The sequence below is a fragment of the Typopeltis vanoorti genome, chromosome 2, assembly GCF_054136105.1.
Source record: "Typopeltis vanoorti isolate ZY-2024b chromosome 2, IOZ_Tvanoo_1.0, whole genome shotgun sequence".
Taxonomy (NCBI): domain Eukaryota; kingdom Metazoa; phylum Arthropoda; class Arachnida; order Uropygi; family Thelyphonidae; genus Typopeltis; species Typopeltis vanoorti.
This window is the reverse complement of record NC_143550.1, coordinates 145,064,725-145,087,582: the sequence shown is the minus strand read 5'-3', so window position 1 is coordinate 145,087,582 and position 22,858 is coordinate 145,064,725. Positions and strand designations below refer to the sequence as shown.

Sequence of the window (22,858 nt, the reverse complement as noted above, 5' to 3'; positions counted from 1 at the left end):
AAATTCAATTTACGGATTCCCAAACTCTCGGTCAAAATATTGTGCACGGTTGATTTTGGAATCCCCAATTCATCTTCAATCAATTCCCACGGATGATTTCGGGTTTTCTCTGATGAAATTGCACACATTTTGGACACACAAATTGCACATAACTCAGTCTAGTTTTTGGATGGCCTGCTTTTCGTTGTCCTCGAACATCAGGATAAGCATTCATCATCGTATGCTTTTTGAAGCATTTGATACTTTTTGGTAAAAATTTTACCAAATTTAACACAAAAGTCAATTGCAGCTCTCTGTTTGAAACTCGTTTTCCAACCGTTCGTCAAAACACACTGTCACTCTTGGCACTATAATTCAGCTTCTAATGAAACAAATGTCATATAAACAGTTGACACAACACTAATGAAGGTTGCCACTTTCGACAACAAAAAAGATACATGTGGTGTCACTAGTTGCTTCTATTTTCAATGAAGTTCGGTTTCTTTTTGGACAGAGGTTGTACTACAGATTTGTGGGTGAAAAAAAAAAAAGTTTACAATTTTCAGCTTTTATTTCTGCAATCAGGATCTTTGTTCCAAAGAAATTTTGCTATTAATCCATGCTTTTTCTGATAAGATAGGAGGTAGATTGATCAGTAATCTGAAGTATGCTGATGATACAGTACTCCTTTATAATGAGAAGGAAGAACTAGGAGAAATCCTTAACAAAGTTAACAAGATGAATAATAACAGAGGACTTCGACTCAATCCTAGCAAGACAAAGATTATGGTTTCCCTATTTCATGATTAATAAGTATATTTTTCCTGTCTTGATTTGGAGGAAATGCTGGGTAGGCGATTTCATTTGGACAATCCAATGAAATTTTATATTCCATTATTTCATGCATTGTTGATTTTTTTCTTTATTCTGTTTATTGGTTGCCAATTTTTTAAAAGTTCACTTGATCTATGATGTGCAAGATTGTCTCTTTTTTTCTACAAATTTAGTAAGATTTTCTTGCCACCTAATGTTTAAAGGAATAAGGTTGGATTCAAATTCTGCTATTTTTCCAGGAGTTGTAGTCCACATATGATTCTAGCTGTATTTTTCTGAATTTTTTTAAGCTTGTCTAAACTGGTTTGTGATGTTTGCATCCAGATGGGCAAAGCATATGCTATTATGGATCGGATAATAGAGGTATATGTGACTTTTAAGGTTTTAACATCAGCTCCCCACTCTCCCAGAGATACTTTTCATGATATTTAATCTTATTTTTGCTCTGACTGCAACACGGTTGATATGTTTATTGAAGCTTAGTGATGGATCCAGAGTGACTCCAAGGTATTTGGGGTTTTCATTAAATTTAATTAGTTGATCGTTTAGCTTAATCTTTTGTCTCCACTTTCTGAGGTGGTTATTAGTGGTAAATGTAGGGTTAATTTTGATTTTTGCAGTATATAGATAAACTTTCAGTGGCTTAGTTTACGTGATCTTCTGCTGTTTATAAGTTGTGAGCTGAGAATAGGACCAAATCATCAGCGAAGATAGCTATCTTTGTTTCTTTATTTATATTTTTGTCTAAGCTGTTTAAGTAAATGGGGAAAAAGGAGTGGGCTCAAAATGCTGCCCTTGAATGAGTCCCTGGCTTATTTTCACTTTCTTGGAAAAGGTGTTATTTATTCTAACTTGAATTGTTTTATTTCTTAGAAAGTCATAAATCCAGTTTGGAAAAGAGTTTCTGCCTCCACACCTTGTCAAAGACATTGCTGAAATCTATGAAAGCTGCAATGGTGGATTTGGTGGGTTTGATCTGGAAGTTATCTTGAATTGACTGGGTTAGAAAATTTGTGGAGAATTGAAGTCAGTGAATCAGTCGATGACCTCCTGGTTTATCTTGAGGTTTGTTAGGCTTTAAAATGTGTCTTCCAGTCTTTTGAAGCTTTTCCTTGTTTTAGGCTATTGTTGTATAGGTGAAGTAGGTCTAGATGAGGAAGATGCTTGATCATAATTCCTTGCATGTTATCTGGTCCATGTGATTTATTTATATCTAGTCTCTCCAAGGCATCTTTCAAGTCAGAGATTGTAAATGAATCCCAGAATAATTTTTTTAATCCGTTTTTTATGTTCATTGTTTACATAAACAATTTATGTTAGAACATTACTGAAAACTAATAGTCCAGCTTCTCTTCCTGCTAGATCTATAAAGTTAGAGAAGAGGAGCTAGTTTGAATTATGAACATTTTATGAAAATTTCAATTATAATTAATTCTCTATATTTATTTAAGCATTTGTGGTCGTCTACAGCCACTTTTCCACGTTTCAGGTTTTTTGATGATTTTTTTCTGCTTCACATATTAATATATATATTCCTGATTGCATTTCTTTGAATATTTTCCATCACTTTTCAGTTTGGTCACTGCTTATCCCATACAATAATTTTTCAGACAGCAGAATGTCTTTCATTTCTGAGTTTCTGCCTCCACACCTTGTCAAAGGCATTGCTAAAATCTATACAAGCTGTGATGGTAGATTTGGCAGGTTTGATCTGGAAGTTATCTTGAATTGAACTGAGTTAAGTAGAAAAGTTGATTGTCGAGTGATTTCTCCTAAAGGCAGCCTAAAAATGTGGTAGTATACTATTTTTGTTTAGATACTAATTCAAATGTTGGAGTATCATTTTTTCCATCAATTTGCCTGGAATTGAAGTCAGTGAAATTGGTCTATTATTAATTGTAATTATTTAAAAAGCTTTTTGAATATGAATCGTTCAAATTTAATTTTGGACAATGGAACAGACCTTTGTTGCTTCCTTTAAATAAACATTCTAATTTATGGCAACACCAATAGAGAGTCATGTTTCAGACCATAAGATATTGTGATTGGTATTTAATCCACAATATGCCTGGGCAGATTCTCAGGTTTCCCATTGATGATGTAGGGCTGGTGTTCTTGTATTCTTTTCTCCTCTTCTTTGTGTGTCATCTGAAAGACTTGGATATTTGTAATAAAGATACTTAAATATTTCACTTCCCATGCAATGCCTAAATAAATTACTACATTAATCTTATTTTTTGTGAAGTGGTGGTAAGAAAGAGAAGTTTTGAAGCGATTGATAGCGAGAATTCATCATGTACGGCATGAATATCGTGATGCAGGCAGCTGGTCACTTTTGCACAATAATGCACCATCTCATTGTTCGAACACTGTGAGACAGTTTTTGAGCAAAAACCAAGTTTGTGTGTTGGATCACTCGCCATATTCACCTGATTTAGCACCCTGTGACTTCTTTCTCTTCCCCGACTAATCCCAGAGCAGTATTTATATTGAGATTCTGCAATATCTTAAGAACCTCCAATTCATCCCTCTCTTCCCACATTAGTGTCTGTCACATATGTTAATGCAGTAACCTCACTAGGATGATTATACCCTTGCAAAGTGGTCACTTAGTAACTCAACTATTTTATCTGCCTCTCTCACCTTGTGACCATTACTCATTAAGGTCAATCTTCCATAATCATTCTTCCTCTTACTTGTCACATAACAAAAAAAAAACTTTGAAATTTCCTTTGGCCTGCTCATCTAAATTCTTCTCATAATCTGAGTTTGCCATACTGCTCACCTTTCTTGCCTGAACCTTGTACTGTTCATTGTGCTGGTCACCTTTCTCTTTATGTACCCTCCATAGCATTTTCTTCTTCTGCAGCTCATGCTTAATGATATTACCCGATTAACTCTCCTTACCCTAGGTATACTTAATACTGCTTCCTCTAGATTACCCTTAACTATCTCCCATACACTACTAACATCCTTACCTACTCTCTTATTGACAGAATATTCCTCATGTTGTACACTCTCCCAAGTCAACACTGCATAGTCACTTTTACCAATTGGAAGCAGTGTGGTCACCTTGCTTAGCTAGCTCTTCTGATCCTGTGATCAGGTCCAATACTCTCACACCCCTAGTCCCCTCCATCACATGCTGCCTCAAGTAATTATCTCTTAGTAGGTGTATAAATTCCATTTCATTCCTGCCATGTGATCTTTCTTCTTTCCAGTCTATATCTTCATAGTTGATGTTCCTCATAATAATCACTTGACCCGTACTAATTTGAAGATGCATGTCTTACAGCTCATCCGTGGAACTCCTTGGCCTATAGCAACAACTAACTGTATATTTTGTCTTCCTGTCTTCGTATCACACAAGACTACTTCAAATGGACATCCACACTCCTGCCTATCTCCTATTCTTGTTAGATGCAATTCATCTGCTATCATCAGCAGTACTCCCCTTCCCCCCATCCTATCTTCTCCATCTTAACTGAAAATACTAAACCTTCACATTCTATCCCTGTAACTACATCATCTGTTGTTAGCCAATTCTCACTAATGCCTATAACTTTTGGTGAGGTTGCACTAACCAATGCCAAAAACTCTCCTCCCTCTTGTTCCTGATACTTCTGGCATTAGTATATGGACACTGCAGTAAACCTTTAGGCCCCCATCTGCCTTCAGTTCCTGAATTTAACTACCCTACTCAATATTTTTACTTTAGAGACTAGATTCTGCACTTGGTCATCTCATACTCACTCACTCACCTTATCTGATTTGTTTTTAAGTTTTGTTGATCTGGAAAAGGCATATGACGAGGTGCCAAGAGGAAAGTTGTTCAAGACACTCCAGTTATATGGTGTAAATGGGACAATATATTAAGCAATACATAGTCTCTGTTTGAGTTGTAAATCAGCAGTTAGAAATGAAAGAGGTACAGGGAAGATGGTTTGATGTTAAGTCAGGTGTGCTGCAAGGGTATCTCCACTGTTATTCATCATGTATGTGGATCACATTATGAAGGAAAGTGGTATTAAATGTGATATCAAAAGTGAAGATGTTAATCTTAGCTCTTTACTTTATGCAGATGATGTTATATTCCTAATTAAATGTAGAAGAAGAGTGCAGGTTTCTCTGACTAAATTGAATAACTGTTGTAATAAATTTGGTGTTGAAATTAGCAATAAAAAGACAGTGAAAATAGGCAGAAACATTGAAAACATTAACTGTATCCTGAATGGTGAACCAATAGAACAAGTAAAACATTTCAGCTCTTTAGGCACAGTATTTAGTGAAGATAGTAAATTAAATATGGAAATAGACAACAGAATTAGTAAAGCTGGTATGGTAGGAAGCCAGCTGAATAAATGTATATGGAATAAGAAAGAAATTAGTCAAAACACTAATTTAGCTGTTATACAAGATGGTGTTCAAACCAGTTTTACAACATGGACCTTTCCATATTGTATGATGGAAAAAAATTAGTAAAGTAAACTGAAATATTTTTTTAATCCAATGGTTTTTGGTCATTTCAAACTTCTGGTTAGGAAAGTAGTTGTATATCACATAAGGTGATGAACCTCATCTATCACCTAGTGATACCATGTGCTACAGACATTGTTTAGCCTTTCCTCAGAGAGCTGTAGGTGCCACACATTGATGCCTATCACATTATTTCATTCCTTCATATGTTTCTCCACTCTGATAGTCTAATGCCTGTTGGCCATGAGATATGTCTTAGGCCACCAATGGGCCTCACAGATGGGAAGATGTGCATAGGAGATTTAGCTGCCATGCATTGACTAGGCTTTAAGCTGAATAAAGTCATAAACTTTCAATGATGAATAAATTAAAGATGTCAATAAAATATATTCTTGATTTAATCCTTCATCCAAGTGGAAGCAAACAAAGTTTTCATTTTTAAGTATGAAGCAGTATGAAGTAACTTCACGACTGGGCAACTGATATATAGAGACTAATGACTTCACATCACTTGCCTTAGTATCCATAATGCAAAACACATATCCTTATGGACATGTATAATGCTATACATTATCAGGAAGAAGTCGAAACTGGTCACTACCCAGATCAGTTTCGACCTTTATTGAGGTCTCATCAGTGGAAGTTAGACTCAGAGGTGATACGAAGGTTGGAGTAATGCAGAAGTCTGAGTATGGCTCCCACTGATGAGACCTCCTCAATAAAGGTTGGAACCGGTCTAGATAGTGACCCTTTCCATAATGCATAGCATTATGCATGTCTGTAAGGATATGTTCTTTGCATTATGGGATACTAAGGCAATTGATATGAAGTCATTAACCACTGTATACGAGTTAAAGTAACGCAGAAGTCATTTCAATATACAAGTTGCCAAAAAGTGTCACACCTTATTACTACAGATTAGAGATAGATGTTTAAAGTTTTTCCACTTGGTTAATGTATAAATTAAAGATGCCAGGAAATTATATTCTTGGTTTAATCCTTTATCCAAGTGTAAGCAAACAAAGTTTGTGTGTGAAGTAACTTGACGACTGGGCAACTTGTATATACACCTAAACCTCTTTTTATGTAAATTTTTTTTACGCGAATTGGGATATCAAAAATGATATTTTTTACGCGACAGACTTAAAGTTCAAGTTAGGAAAAAATCCGTAATTCAAGAAAATTCTGAGAATTTTGTAGAATCGCATTCTCGGTTTCAATTAAGAAAATTCTAAAGTTTTAAGAATTTCATTTATTGGGAATTCCCCGAATTACATAACTGACTGCGCATAAAAAAGCAGTTCTTAGCAGTTTGAATTTGGTGTTTGAGTAGACAACACAGTTACTGCATTTTTTAAGTGAAATCAAAATAAAAATCGCGTTATAAAATTAATAATTTTGCCAAGAAATAATAAATGGTAAGCTATGTGTAATTTTCAAACTTTCATTTCATTAACCGAAGATTTTAATCCAGCCCTCACATGATGTTGCCAATAACCAAAAAAAAAAAAAAAAAGAAGAAGAAAGCTGTTTCCTTGGATATAAAAATTCAAATTTTAGATCGTCTTCAAACTGGGGAAAGTGCGACAATTGTGGGTAAGCATTTTGGAGTCCGTGAATCAACTGTCAGATCTATAAAGAAAAATGAAGAGGCTATTAGAAAAGCAGTATGTTCTGGTATGAAATTATCATCATACACAAGAGATGTTGTTCTAGAAAAGACCGAAAAAGCTTTAGTGATGTGGATAGAAGATAATGTACAAAAAAGAATGCCAGTTGATGGAAATTCCATCAAGCAATCAGCATTGAGATTTTATGAATAGATTAAAAAACTGCAGCCAGATACTTCATCTCAATCGAGGAAAAAATATGAATTTCATGCAAGCAATCGTTGGCTGGCTAAGTTTATTAAAAGACATGCTCTTCATAATATAAAAATTAAAGATGAAGCAGTTGCTAAAGCATTTCCAAAAAAACTTGCTAAAATAATTGAAGATGGAGGTTACACTCGTGAACAAGCTTGGAATATGGATGAAACCAGCCTTTTCTGGGAAAAAATGCCAAACAGAACTTAAGGTATCAAAAATGCAAAAAACTGTTGGTGGGTTCAAAGCAGCAAAGGATCACATAACACTCCTATTTTGACGCTTTAGGAGATCGGATGTTAAAACCACTGCTCATAAATTGATCATTAAGACCATGGCCAATAAAACGCGTAGATTTTCAAAAATTTCCAGTTCATTGGATAGCCAACAAAAAAGCTTGGGTGACCATTGATATTTTCACTGTGTGGTTCCATAAACATTTTGTGCCAGAAGTTGGATGCTATTTGAATGACAAGGGTCTCGAATTTAAAGTGCTTTTGATTCTTGATAATGCACCGGGTCATCCTGCCATAGAACACCCAAATGTGCAATTTTATTTTCTACTGCCCAATACCACATCATTGCTACAACTTCTAGAACAGGGTATAATTGTGACTTTTAAAACATATTATGTCAGACAAACATTTCAGTACGTTTTGAACAAGCTAAATGATGATGAAACACTGTCAGTTATGGATGTGTTGAAAAAGTTTTCAATTATGGATTGTATTGATCAGGTTCGATTATCGTTATCTGAATTGAGACCAGAAACTATGAATGCATGCTGGAAAGCTATTTGGCACGCATGTGTTAAAGAGAATGCTCCTGTTCCCTTCAATCATACTGCAGAATGCCCCAATATAATAAGTTTGTAATGTGAAATTGGCTGAAAAGGATTTGATGATCTTACGTCGGCAGATATCGAAGAATTGTTAATTGCTAAATCTCTTAGCAAAGACGAAATAGTGGAGATTGTTTCTGAGACTCCTGAAAGCGAAGAAGTTAATGATAATGATCAAGATAATCCTACTTCTACTGCTGATATAAATAAAGAAGGTCTTAAACTGGCCAGTAATTTAGGCAATTATTTTGTCCGACATGATCCAAATGAAGAACATGCTGGGAAGTTTTCACGTGAGCTTAAGTTGTTAATGTCTTCATACAGAGAATTATATCGCGACTTATCTAAAGCATCAACACAGCAATTAATAACTGAGTTCATGCCTAAAACTACTGAAACAACCAGTGGTACTTTTGTTCAAGACATGACAAGAAGAATTTCACAAGTTGAGGCGGAAGTCGATGACAATAATACCATATCTAGCAGTTCTAGTGATATCAGTCTCATGAAAACAAAAGCTTTCACGTTTTGTCAGAAACTGATAGTGAATAACAATTTTTTTTTATAGAATCCTTAGCAAACAACTGAAATGAATATGTTTTTTTTTTTTTTAAGTTATTAAAATTCATTATATGTATGTGTTCTCCATGAAATGTAAATCAAAATCTTATGATCCTAACGAATTTAATGTTTGTTTTTTTCATTATTTTGCTTATATTTCAGGTTTGGAACCAATCTTCACTTTTTCTATGGAGTCAGTAGTTCTTTTTATGTGTAATTTTTTAGGAACGTATCTATCGCTTAAAAAGAGCTTTAGGTGTATAGGCTAATGACCACATCACTTGCCCGAGTATTCCATAATGCAAAGCACACATTCTTACAGACATGTATAATGCTGTGCATTATGGGAAAGGTCACTACTCAGACCAGTTTCAACCTTTATTGAGTCTCATCAGTGGGAGTCAGACCCAGAAGTGATCCCAAGATTGAAGTAATGCAGAAGTCATATTTCCATATACAAGTTGCCAAACTGTGGCACGTTATTACTAGGTTACTCTGGATTAGAGAGGTAGATGTTTAAAGTTTTTCGTGGCATTTTTAATTTATACTATAACCAAGTAGAAAAACTTTAAACATCTATCTCTAATCCAGAGTAATTTAGTAATAAGGTATGACACCTTTTGGCTACTTGTGTATGGAAATATGAATTCTGCATTACTTCAACCTTGGTATCACTTCTGGGTATTGATGCTTCCCATAATGCATAGCATTATGTGTGTCTGTAAGAATATGTGCTTTGCATTATGGGATACTAAGGCAAGTGATGTGAAGTCATTAGCCTCTATATTTGAGTTGCCCAGTATTGAAGTCACTTCACTCGCAAACTTTGCTTACACTTGGATAAAGGATTAAACCAAGAATATAATTTCTTGACATCTTTAATTTATACTATAACCGAGTGTAAAAACTTGAAACATTTATTTCAGTGATGAAGGTAGGTGCATACTCTACATTGCGGAGGCCCTAACGTCAGTCACATCAGCATTTTGAAAGTCTTAGGTTTGGCCCTGGATACTTCAATCATGGAACTTTTGTAGCTCAGTTGGTTTAAAGTGTCCTTTAATTGGAAAAACCTGGCTTCAAATCCTGTCTGTGATATGAAGCACATTTATCAACGGTTGGTTAGATGGGCTCATATGGAGGTGGAAGATTTTTTCCTCCTGTAAACTCAAGCTCTTCATCACTCAAAATAGGCATACTAATCTCTTGAACACATGATCTATAGACACACTACTTGGGAAAAAGTCAACAGACACCATAGTGTGAGGAACAAACAGCCATGGTACCGTCCTACATCTTATTAAGGTGGGCGCAATGACTGCATCAAGCAATGGGAAGGTTGGACCATTCTTCCTGTAGGCATGTAATGAAGTCCTGGACTCTTGTGAGGTGAACATCCCGTGACCTCATTTGATGTTCCAGTTCATCCCACAGAGGTTCACTATCATTGAGATCGGGGCTCTGTGAAGGCCAGTCACATGTCCACAAACCACGCAGTATCAACATCGACATGGTACGTTGTCTTGCTGAAAGAGAAATAGCTAATTACGTAGAAACACTACTTTGTAATGTTTATGTGGAAGCATTGCATTGTCCAGAATGTTTCATCGTACCGCAATCTGCGGTCAGAGGCTAAACCAGGAAAAACAGAACTATGCCATCACATTGCCACCTCCGAACTTCAGAGTGGGTCTTAAGCACTCTGGTAAGAGACATTCGCTTGGCATCTGCTACACCTACACATATCCATCTACTCAGTAGAGGATTTGGTGAGATTCGTTGCTCCATAACACAGCTTTCCAAGCTTCGATGTCCCACTGTATATGCATCGTTGCACGACTGAAGATGACACTGCATGTTGGTTTGAGTAATGTGGGGTTTGCATATTGCAGTCCTGCCATAGAAACATGTTGTGAACCTCTTCTGAATATTTTTTTGCAGATTAGTGTTCCAGTCGATGCCCGGGACTTCACGTTCAAAGTGTTGGCTGACGAATGATGGTGTTTCCACATTATCATTTGTACTATTCAGTCACATTGATGTGTCGTCCACTGCAGGCCAGATTTGCAGTTGACTTTTTGTGCTTCCGTCTCAGTATGGTATCACTTGATTGTTGTCCTGGAATAGTCCAGTTTGCCAAACTGATGCTTGTAACACGATATCCTATCACTACACTTGTTTCAAACTCCAAATGTTCCCTTCTTGCAGCCATTTCACCTGGACAGTTGCACTGGCTTGAGAGCATCGTATTCCCTCAATTTATATTGGCTAAAATTATGTATCTCATTACATGCCACGCTGCACCTTGCCCATGAGGGTGTCTGTTGACCTCTTTGCAAGCAGTGTAGAATATTGTTGGAGAAGGAAGGCGTTGGGAAACTACCCTGTTCTATAATAATTCCCTAGTAAAGTAGCATTGCTGCTCTACTACCCAGTAAGTTCAGTCGAAAACACATGCACAGCAATCATGCAGTCTCTCTCTCTTTCTCTGCTTTTCCAAGAAGAATATCTATACCTGCTTTAGGGCACAGAATTCTTATACTCAATTTTTGTTTTTTAGGAGAGCCTTGTTCAGCCATATGCAACAGATTTCTGTCCTCTGTATACACTGCTTGGAAAGAAGTCAATGGGCATACCCATAGGCATGGTACACCATGCCACGTAATGAGTCACATTTTTTGTAGATGTATAAATTAGAGGAATATGATGCTCCCGAGTCAGTGCAACTGTGTCTGTGTGAAACAGCTGTCAGAAGGGAACTGACAGATTTTGAAAGAGGCATTGTGATAAGATACCATGTTACAGGCCTATCAGTTTAGTAAATTGTTAACAAATTTAGTCATCCGAGATCAATAGTCAGTGATACCATAATGAAATGGAAGCACAAGGAGAAGTGCCAATCACAGTGGACACCTACCACGCTCACCAATACATGACCATAGGGTGCTATAAAGGATAATATATAAAAACTCCATCAGCAAAACATTGAATGAGGAGTTCCATTCATTGACTGGATCATAAATCTACACAAAAAACAGAGATTGATGTTCTTGTATTTTTTCTATTGAACCTCCAGTTTGTCCAAAGTAGGAAAGCTGGCAGTCACGTGGAACTTGATATACATCAGGAAGAGACATAGTTGAGAGTTATCTTTAGATGATGGGAAATACATGGATAGTTTATTAATGAGAATATAAGTAGCTACTAAATCATATTTCCTCAGAATTCTTGAAATAGGCTCTGAAATGCTGGAAATGTATGGGATTGGAACTCTACTTATTGATTCGTTGTTATTTTGGTTGGGTTTGTAGGAGTCAAGAAGACATTGTGTAGTTTTTTATTTGTTTGTTTGTTTTTGGAGAAGCCATTTAGTTTCATATAGTGTTTGATAGTAAAGAGTTCTTCCTGTAACCGATGGGGAGTTGAACAATTAGTTGTAGCTCATTGAATTAAACATTTTATGATTCCTGTCTTTTGAGAAGGATGATGTGCAGATTGTTGGTCCAGTAAGAGTGGGTTTTCTATAAACTGATGTTAAATTACCTGGTGGTGAGCAGATGAGAATAATGTCTAAAAAGGATCATTTGTTGTCTTTTTCAATTTCCATAGTGAATTTGATACGAAGGTGTAACATATTGATTTTAGCCTAAAAAAAAGTAGATAAGGAATCTAAATTGTGAGGCCACACAGCAAAAATGTTGTTTATATATATCGAACCCAAAATGAAGGTTGAGGGTTTATAGATGAGAAAAGGATGTCTTCTAAGCTCTAAATAAAAGTTAGCTAAAGCAGGGGAAAGTGTACTTCCTGTTGCAGTTCCTTCTATCTGGTTATAGAATTTGTTTTGACACAAGAAATATCCGAAATGCATCACGAATTCAAATAGTTTTACTATATCTTGTGGGAATATATCAGTAAGTAGTTGTAAAGTCTCTTTGAGAGGTACATTTGTGAATAGAGATTCTACATCAAAGCTCACCATAAGATCAATAGGTTGTGGAGACATTTTTAATTTGTCTAAGAAATCTGATGAGTTTTAAAAACTCAAAAATATGGGAAAGTTTGATCTGGATAATTTTTTTTTTTTTTTTTTTTTTTTTTTTTTTTTTTAAATTAAGGCCAATAATGATATTTACAAAGATAGAAGATCCTAAGAAACCACTGGATAATATACACCTGTTGCAGTTCCTTCTGCCTGGTTGTAGAATTTGTTTTGACACAAGAAATATCCAGAATGCATCACGAATTTGAATAGTTTTATTATATCTTGTGGGAAAATATCAGTAAGTAGTTGTAAAGTCTCTTTGAGAGGTACGTTTTGTGAATAGGGATTCTACATCAAAGCTCGCCATAAGATCAATTGGTTGTGGAGACATTTTTTAATTTGTCTAAGAAATCTGACAAGTTTTTTAAAAACTTGAAAATATGGTAAAGTTTGATCTGAATAACATGTTGATTTTTTTTTTTTTTTTTTTTTTTTTTTTAATTAAAGCCAGTAATGATATTTACAAAGAGATAGAGGATCCTAAGAAACCACTAGATAATACTACATCTATCTAATTATCTATTTAGTTTGATATTGTAAATTATTATTTTATTTATTTTGATGATAATATAATTTATATAATTTATATCAAAATTTCAACCTTTGTAAAGATAACAGAAATGATCAGTAATATTTTCAAACCTATCCAAGTTCAAAAGCATACAAGAATAAGAGTTTATAAAGTTTTGGCAAGACCTTCTCTACTGTATGGAAGTGAATTGTAGTATATAAGCTGCAGAAGAAAAGAGATGGGAAATTGGAGAAATGAAATTCTTGTGAAAGACAGCAGGCTATACTCTTTGGGACAAAAAAAGAAGCACAAAAATACATAAAGAACTAAAAATAGACTTGGTAATGAACAGGGTATATGAATGCCTAAAGGAGTGGATTGAACAAAGCGAAAGAATAGACAGTTCAAGACTACCCAAAAAGATACCACCCAGTTGGAGAATATAGAAGACAGTGACAACCAAGGAAAGGATGGCATGAGACTGGAACATGCCACTGGGCCTAAATCCCTGAATGGATGATGATGATCAATAACATAATAAAACTTCTTATTTCTTGTGTTCTTTGTCTGCGCGGGTAGCCTAGTGGCTATGCGCTTCGCAACCATATGCCTGGGGAAGGAGTGTCTTAGGTTCGATTCCCGTCGATGACGTGAGGGGCTTAAGGATCTTTCTTAGCCATAGCCAAGTTAGCCGGTCTTGGGCGTGGACAGCAGGGTTTTTCATCCCGTAAACAGGCAAACCGGCCCTGTAAACACACGCTGCTACAGTCAAAAAATACATTTCCCCCTCAGCGACAGGCCGGCTGGGAGTTGTACTAACAAACGTCGTATCTACGTAACATGCGGACCCTGCAATGGAAGCAGGAAAAACGTGCAGAGGAAGAAGATTTCTTGGGTTCTTTCTCTATGTTATTCACATCTGGAACATGGTTTTGTGAAATGAATAGCCCATATCCTGAATAAAAATCCAGCATGTATTTACTTTTATTATTAATTTTTCTCTTTTCTCCATACTTTCCCAAAACTTACCCATGTGGTATTTTTTTCTGTCAGCTGCTATCTTTAATGACTTGAAAAATGCTTCCAGTTTTCCCTTCCATCCTTCCCTGGAAGGACGTCTATAGACGTCCAACTAAATCTGGATATGATTCAGCCTACCTGTTTAAAGAACCAGGATAAGAAGTGCAATTTGACCATCCTGTCCATTAGAAGGTGTGATAAACCCTCACACTGAAGAGAATGGTTAATCGGATTATCTCACGTTCGTAGCTACCTCTCAGTTGCCTATAACAAGAAACGCACATCCTTGTTCTATGCTGGTCAACTGGATTTTAGTTATATAGAATAGACTAAAAATAGAGAAATTATTTATATTTTTGTTTTCTCTTTTTATTGTACAATACAATTTTAATTTCTGGACAAAATAAAGGTCTTGCATAATTTCTTAAAACTTAAATATTGCCTTACCTTGGAGAACCAATTTCATTTTTAATTTTTTTGCGCTAATTTTTTTCTAATCTCTTTCTAGACAAAACATTATTCTTTGTTCTCGAAGAAATTAAGTCACGATAATTATTTGAAATATTCTTTTAAAAAAAGAAAACAAAACCGGCTGCTGACGTTCCAGATTATATTATTTTTGTACAAAACCATTGAAATCGAATAATACTTCACAGATTTCCTTTAAGACACACTGGAGCAACTTTGCTTTATAGAGAATAACGTGAAATGCTTTAATCATATCACTAAATTTTTTCTTTATATTATATAGTAATCTAGTGTTCTTTGTACTTTCACTTTCTTGGTTTCCCTGTATAATTGGTCATTACAAAATGAAATTAAGAGTTATAGATATTTACTGCATAATTCAGATATTTTATTCTCCAATTTTTAAAGTAAGCGATACATTTGCTTATTTTTATCATTCAAAATATGTATATCAAATGTGAAATTTCATTTCCTTTCACAATACAAATGAACTTTATTTCGACTTTGATAGCATCACCCCCCCCCCCCCTCCCTTTGCAACATTACCAGACACCTGAAAGCTGTTATGAAACATAGGTACAGTTTTTATTTCATTCGTGATTTTTCCATAATAATTGTTCCACATAACGTTTAATTTTTTTGACACAGAAACTAAGTTTTGATTATTATAAATTTGCAAATTATAAATAAGAAAATATACATATTATTTCCCTATTATTATAAATCAGGAAGTTATGTGACGTTGGCTAATAGGGGAAATTAATATTTAAAAACACTGTCAGCCTACAAATGCAATATCAGAATATGCTTCGAATGTCTGCTAATCAATCAGAAAGGTGGAAAAACAGAACAAGGAATTTCTGCCTGTAAAATATTCAGTTATTGCACGAGGTACTTTAGTGTGCTGCCTTCTGGGCATGTTCTTTTAATCTGGTTCCCAGTGGTGGGGGAGTTGGTAATCTCCATTAGTCTACAACTTGTTACTGTGCAAAAAAGGAATATTAGAAAGTATACCCAATATACAATTCATTTGTGAGATGGCAAGCAAGAATATCAATAGCAGTAATTTTTTTCAAGATAATTATCAAATAATTTAGAATTTTTCGATAATAAAAGTGAAACTGATCACTATAAATAAAGAAATCGTTTTTGGCATAAATACTTCATCAGCCTGTAAAAGAAATGTCAGTTTTACTGTGTTAGGATATCTGAACAACAGAAAACGAAACAAGACATTCTTGCTTGAGGCAATTTAGTGTGACTTCTAGGAAACTTTTTGTCTTGTGTTTCTCAAAAGAGTAATCTAAGACTCTTAGCTTTTCCTCTAGGTAAGAGGATTATTGTCCAGCATTTCTAAGACGTATTTCAGAAATAGAAGTAGTAATATTTATATTTTTTAAAAAAAGAAAGAAAGAAACAGAAATAACACAATTGAAATTTCTTTGTGTGGGTTTTACATGTTGAAAATACAGCATAGTATTTCTAAATCTTAGAATAATTTCAGCAGACCACTGATTTCAGATTCAAAGAAAGAGTACAGAATTAGAAGCTTCGATATACAACAATATTATTGCTTTATTTCTTTTGTTAAAACAGTAAACTGAAATAAGAGATTTTGAATACCGTCTGAAAGCTTTCAAAGCTATAGAAATTTAAAGTAGTTATGCAACTCAGTTTCAGGACAGGAGAGGGGGGCGGGAGTGTCGCAGTAAAAAATCCTAAAAATGAGCATAAATTTTTAATCATTCCATACAGGATATCCTTCTTATTATATTTTCAACATATCTACAGTGGTTAAGCACTGGATATTATAGTAATGTACATCCTACAAAAAAAAAAAAAAAAAAAAAAAAAAAACCTCTGTTGCAATTTTCAGCAAAAGAAGAAGACGAAGAGTCTCTGATAAAATACCATTAGGTATAAATTTTTGATACTAAAAAAGATACGATATCGGAAACCGAGTAATGCAGTTTATAATCATTTGTTGTTCATAAAAAAAAAAATAATAAATAATAAAACAACAATCGTTCCTGAAATTGAAATGTGACAATCCATACAAAGGTATTTTGCAAAGAAAGAAAGCAATATGTCATATTTATTTCACTAAATATTATTTAAAAATAGAAATATTTGACAAAATATTTTAAACGTAAACAAACATTTGAAAATTCGCGAAAAAGAATCTATACTGTCAGTAAAGTGGAGGAAATTAACTATTACTAAAGTATATTCATTGCAAAGGCTGATCTATGGTCATTTCAGGATTGATTATTTATTTTGGCAGTGTGAAACTTCTATTTTTGGAAAGAGACACAAGAAATAAATTGTTCAGCAAAAAAAAACCAAAAAAAAAAAAAACCATCAAATATCCTAGTACAGTGAAGAAAATTCGAAGTAACAGAGTACATGTAAAGACAGGTGACACAAAAGTCGCTCGACCACAGTTAATCTGCTAATGGCTCTCAAATCGCCGTTAAGGGATTAACAGCGGAAGGTGGTAAATACTTGATAAAAGATAGAATGCCGATGAAGTTTTGATCCATGAAAAAATCTGGGGTAGTCTTGCTATTTCATCCACCTTGGCCGGTAGGAGGGTTAATAACACATTCCACAATCTTTTGTGGGGGTTATAGGAACAAATATCATTGTTAATATTGCTTGCCATTCAAGATTGTCTATATATTTAGTGTTTAATGCTAAAATTACTCTTTCCTCTCAGATTTTGCAGACACTTACCTGTTGGCCTTTTTTGTTTTGGCACCTCATCAATGCCAATTATATCAATGTGTTAATTCTCTTCTGCATTGCAATTTTTTACCTTGATGCTGATGTTCAGTACGAGTATTCTTGCAACTTGTCCTTTTTTTTTTTTTTTAATGAAAATGAGATGATTTCTAGTTTAACCTGGTAGTGTCCAAGCTTACATGACATTTCATCATGTTGTCATTGTTTTCTTTTGGTTTAAGTTGGTTGACTAAATTCATATTGCCAGTTCATCCTCATTTGTTCAGTAACTAGGTGATACCTGTTAACTGAACATACCATGCAAAGGTGATAATTAGACATTAGGTCAGACTAGGGTGTCTGACCTGAATTTCTTGCAAGTATGTAGCAATCTCCTTCCCTGTATCTTTCTTTGACCCTTAAACTACTCCTATCAAATGCTCCTCCCCTCCTTTTTTTTAAGTGAAAAAGTGTAAATATCAGTTGCCTTCTCCTGTTAGTTAAATCTATACTCTTTTATTATATTTCCTCTCCTGACTGATTGTTGTTCACATATATGCTCACAAAATACTTGTTTCTCTGCAGTATGAATCATTCAATATTATTTCTGGGTAGCTGGCTGTATTTAATTTGTTATTCTCACTTATTTTTATGATTCATTTTATTGTTCCTCACTAGCCATAATTCAGATTTTTCTTTATAACATGTAATTAATAATTAATAAAAATAAGTTACACACACTGTAACTTATTTTTCATTCTTTATAGCTAAGTTATTAGTCCTATACACTTTTGATAGCATTTTACCACAGCTTATTTCCTTGATAATTCTTTATTCATTCAATGAACTCTATGTATATTATGAAATTTATTTTTTAGAAGATTCCCTTCTGTACTATGCTGTTAATATTTTAAAACTTTCTCTCTGTCTGTGTGTGTGGGGAGGGGGAGAGGATCTTTAGGATTATTAGTATAAGCATGTTAAAATAAAGAAACAGCATTTTTGTTTTGTTTGGAGTAAATTAAGTTTCGAAGATGTATATTTATAAAAGTGTTCAGTGATAATGAAGGTTGGTTAACATTTTATTTTCCTAATGTGGATTTCTTCCCCCCCCCCCCCAAAAAAAATTTCCTTTCTGTATTAAGTTTGCAACTATTTGTGTCAGTTTACACCAACTTAAACAAGAAAATCTTTATGGTAGTCCAATAATTATTCCATAATAACGTTAGCATTAGTTTCTGATCTTAGTTACCAATTCTAACATGTATTACAGTATTTACTCAAATATAACTCTCACCCCTGATTTTACTTTACGAAAAAAGAAATTAAAAGTTTTGCATATACCACACACACACATACACACACACAAAAAAAAAAAAAATAAATAAACACGTTCAGGTTGGGGGCAATAGTAACTTGCTCCCCCATGGTAAGCAACATGCCCTCCCCAACAGCCACTATACTACAGATGCAGGAAAAAACGAGTAATTTTATTATCACGGAATAAGGTACAGAGACATTTGCAGTCTGTGTAATATATTCTTGGCAAATACTGCAATTAGAGACAACTGGGATAAAAAAAAAAAGCACTAACTAATGAATCACATGTCCCCTTCCACAGAACCTATGCTGTATAGGCCCGAGCAAAACCATATGTGGCACTGGCAAACACAGTATCTATCTAAAAACTATTGTTCAATACTTCGATTACATGAAATAAGTGTTTATTTAATTGCATTTGAAATTTTCAATGTCATTAAGACAGATCACAAAAGCTAACTTCATATAAAATTCTACTACGAACTGAACCACGCCATAAAACGCGTGTGTGAAACCACTCGACGCGGAAACTGCACGCAAACAAGCAGCAATAAAATTCAACCAAAGGGTTGAAAGTTTGTGCGAGTCGAGCCTGCCTGAACAAAAACAGTACAAACAGTAATGAGAAGTTATGTCGGAACAATAAGCAGGCAAAAGTTTTAACGCATTCACCCAGTTGTGAATTCGTTTAAACTAAGAGATAAATAGTGAATGTTGTTATGGCAGTTTCAGATATTATGGAATTCGGTTGAAGAGAATTAGCATTTCAACTCAACACCTGTTGGCTCATGCAATCTGTTGTTAATACTGCACCAATCATATGCACGTCTTCATAGCTGCTCTCTCTACTGGCCAACCATTGCTGTTTCGTGCTCTGCTTTCACTTCTCATTAGTCGTATGTGAAGGACTGTTCATTATGTATCTCAAGTGTTGAAAATTACTGATAATTTTTGCTTGAAATAATGAAAAAGAAAATTATGCTATTTGGGTAGATGATTTTGACGATGCACACAAGGAAGCCGATCTCGAGGCTGGAAGTAGAAATAGCAAATAGGAGATTCTTGGCAAGTCATAAACTTTTTTTTTCTGAAGACTTTAGTTTCTGAATATTCCTGCATATATCTTGTACCATGATTTTTTAAGCTTTAATTCTGGGGGGAAAAAGTGTAAATTATATTTGAGTAAATACAGTATTGCAATTCTTTTACATGCACTTAATTTTATTGTTTACATAAGTAGGTTTGACAATAAACTGAGTCCTTTAACTTTTCCTTTTCTTAATAATGTTACTGTTAAACTAGAGAGAAAATGAAATCTGATACAAAACCAGATATTATGTTTATAGGGTTTTATTTATAACAAATTTTTAGGTATCTAGAATGTTGGCAGCTAAGGCATCATTAGCTTGTCGAGTAGATGCTTTAGGTGAAGATATTGGTCATGAATTGGGAATAGAACACAGAGCTAAATTGGAAAGGAGGCTAAAATGTCTTGAACAAGAAGGGGTAAGTCACGTATTTTGTTTCGACTGTTTTGTTTGTTTTTTATTGAAGCAGTCCATTCCATGGTGAAATGGACTGCTTAATTATGACAATTTTAATCATGGTTCTTTTTGAATATCAATCCCACATGAGCAGGGACCTATAACCCATTATGCCATGCTTGGGTTAATATAGAAGGAAACTGTTGATGTTCCTTTTGAACATATGTAGCAGGGCTCCATAGTATAAACACCACAGAAGCACATTGTAAAATGTAGATATTTTTATATTCTTTAAATTTTTTTTATGTATACTTGCTTCGAAATATATTCGATATTATTTATTTTTATTCTCGATATATATTCAATATTATTTCTTTACTTGTCTTCTTTAACTAACTTAACTTACTTAACAGTCGTAACTCCAAGTTGTAATCTCGTTGCTTGAAATAGTCTACCTTTAATCCTTTCAGTCTATCAATTTAATCCCCTCCCCTCTCAAGGTCGTGACTATGCTACTTCAAGTGTACGTATTTTAGAATTTAGGAATTGCCTCTGGCTGGAGCCAATTCCTTTGTCTAAATAGCTGGCTTTTTCTCACACTGATCTCTGAAAATTTATTTGTATTTATGACTGCACAATCGGAGATCGCGTAGAGGAATTGTATATCTTTCCTATACATGCAAGAAAACACCCAGCACAACACGAAAATATCTCTAATATTTATCTCTAAGTCAAGCAACATTTAAATCTGCTATTCGTCAGTCGTGGCTACTTTTACTCTTAAGGTCATGCAGGTTCTATCTTTTTATGAGAAGTGCATTGGTAAGGCAGAATAGGCAAGTTATTTGACGAACAAAACAATTTATTCATGCTAAATCAAAGTACACATAAAAGTTAATAGTTAATAAAAGGTAAAGTAAATACTACACATACAAATTTTTTCATTCTCTAATCCACTCAGCAAAAATTGACATGGAAACACTGTAAATTCACGTGTCTGGTTCTCCGCTAGATTAATTAAACCGTTCTCTCTTAAGTTTAATGACCAATGTAATAAATACTCTCACATATAATTCAGACATGGGAACTGTACACACTTTACATTCGTTTAACTCAGACTATAAATATTATTAATCATAATAAAACTTTCACATACAATAACGTTAGCTAATTTCTCATAACTCTGCAAACTACTTCACAATTTTTTTATACAATGAAACCTGTGGTGAATTCATCACTAAAAAACACACGTACTAACCACAGTGATAAGTTTTAATACGTAAATATTTCATCCCAAGTATCTTGGGACATCCTCAGTACAGCAATTCAAACAATACTAGGAATAACATTCAGTTAAGGCGCATGATTACAATTCGTGTTTATATAAAGATCTATGTAAAAGATTCGTCGTTTCAACTCCATGTTGAGCGAGGCCAGATTTCTGCGGTTTGAAAAGACGAATGTAGTCCTGATGTTCCGAAATGTGTTTCTGAACAGATCTACCTGTCTGTCCATAGTAAGACAACTTGCAGGAGCATGGGACCTCATACGCACCAGGTAACATCAGAGGTGAGAGTTTGTCTTTAGGAGAAGGTAACAAGTTATAGATCTGGTTGATGAGTTTGTAGGTCGTGGCAAGAATTGTATTTCTTCATAATTTTTGAAAGACGTTCGGAGATGCCATTGACATAAGGTATGGGAATCCTATGGGCTTCTTCTTGTCTAGGTTGATGTGTGGGGAAGTGACTGATGATTTTTTGAGTTGTTTTAAGATTATATCCATTTAGTATGGCTGTATTTTTGACATTTTCACATTTGAACCCAAACCAAAAATTTGGCTACGATATGTTGACGACGTCTTTGCAGTCTGGGATCATTCCGAACAAGAATTACACCTGTTTCTAGATAAAATAAACCTTCTTCATCCTTGCATCAACTTTACGCTAGAAAAAGAATCTTCACAGGGTATCTCCTTTCTGGATTTATACATTCAAAAAAAAAGAAGACGGTTCCATCGCCACATCTGTGTACATTTTCAGGTTGCTGCATTCACAATTCTTCTGCTCATCATCCATCTCAAAAATTTGGCATCATTAAATCATTAGTTACCAGAGCACACAGATTCTGCTCCTCTGAAGAATCTCTAAACCAAGAATTAGAAATAATCAAAAATACAGCCATACTAAATAGATACAATCTTAAAACAACTCAAAAAATCATCAGTCATCACTTCCCATACCTTATGTCAAAGGCATCTCCGAATGTCTTTCAAAAATTATGAAGAAATACAATCTTGCCACTAACTACAAACCCATCAACCAGATCTATAACTTGTTACCTTCTCCTAAAGACAAACTCTCACCTCTGATGTTACCTGGCGTGTATGAGGTCCCATGCTCCTGCAAGTTGTCTTACTATGGACAGACAGGTAGATCTGTTCAGAAACTCATTTCAGAACACCAGGACCACGTTAGTCATTTCAAACCGCAGAAATCTGGCCTCGCTAAACACGGAGTTGAAACGATGAAACTTTTACATAGATCTTTATATAAACATTTATATAAAGAAAGTGCTGAAGCCCTACTACACAGACCAAATTTAAACCATAATGACGTTCTTGCTATTCCTAAAGTATGGGAAATTGTCATACAAAATTGTATTAAATAATCTCTTTATATATATATATATATATATATATATTTTTTTTTTTTTTTTTCTTCTTCTTCTTCC

At 34.5% G+C, this 22,858-nt stretch overlaps 1 protein-coding gene across 1 annotated transcript in view; it reads left to right on the top strand.

Moving 5' to 3' along the window:
- nop5 (nop5 ribonucleoprotein) overlaps positions 1–22,858 on the top strand; it is a 216,245-nt gene that overhangs the window by 142,445 nt on the left and 50,942 nt on the right. Inside the window, exon 11 of the mRNA XM_090408601.1 lies at positions 20,016–20,150. Coding sequence (XP_090264727.1) covers positions 20,016–20,150 — 135 coding nt within the window. The remainder of the gene's footprint in view (positions 1–20,015; positions 20,151–22,858) is intronic.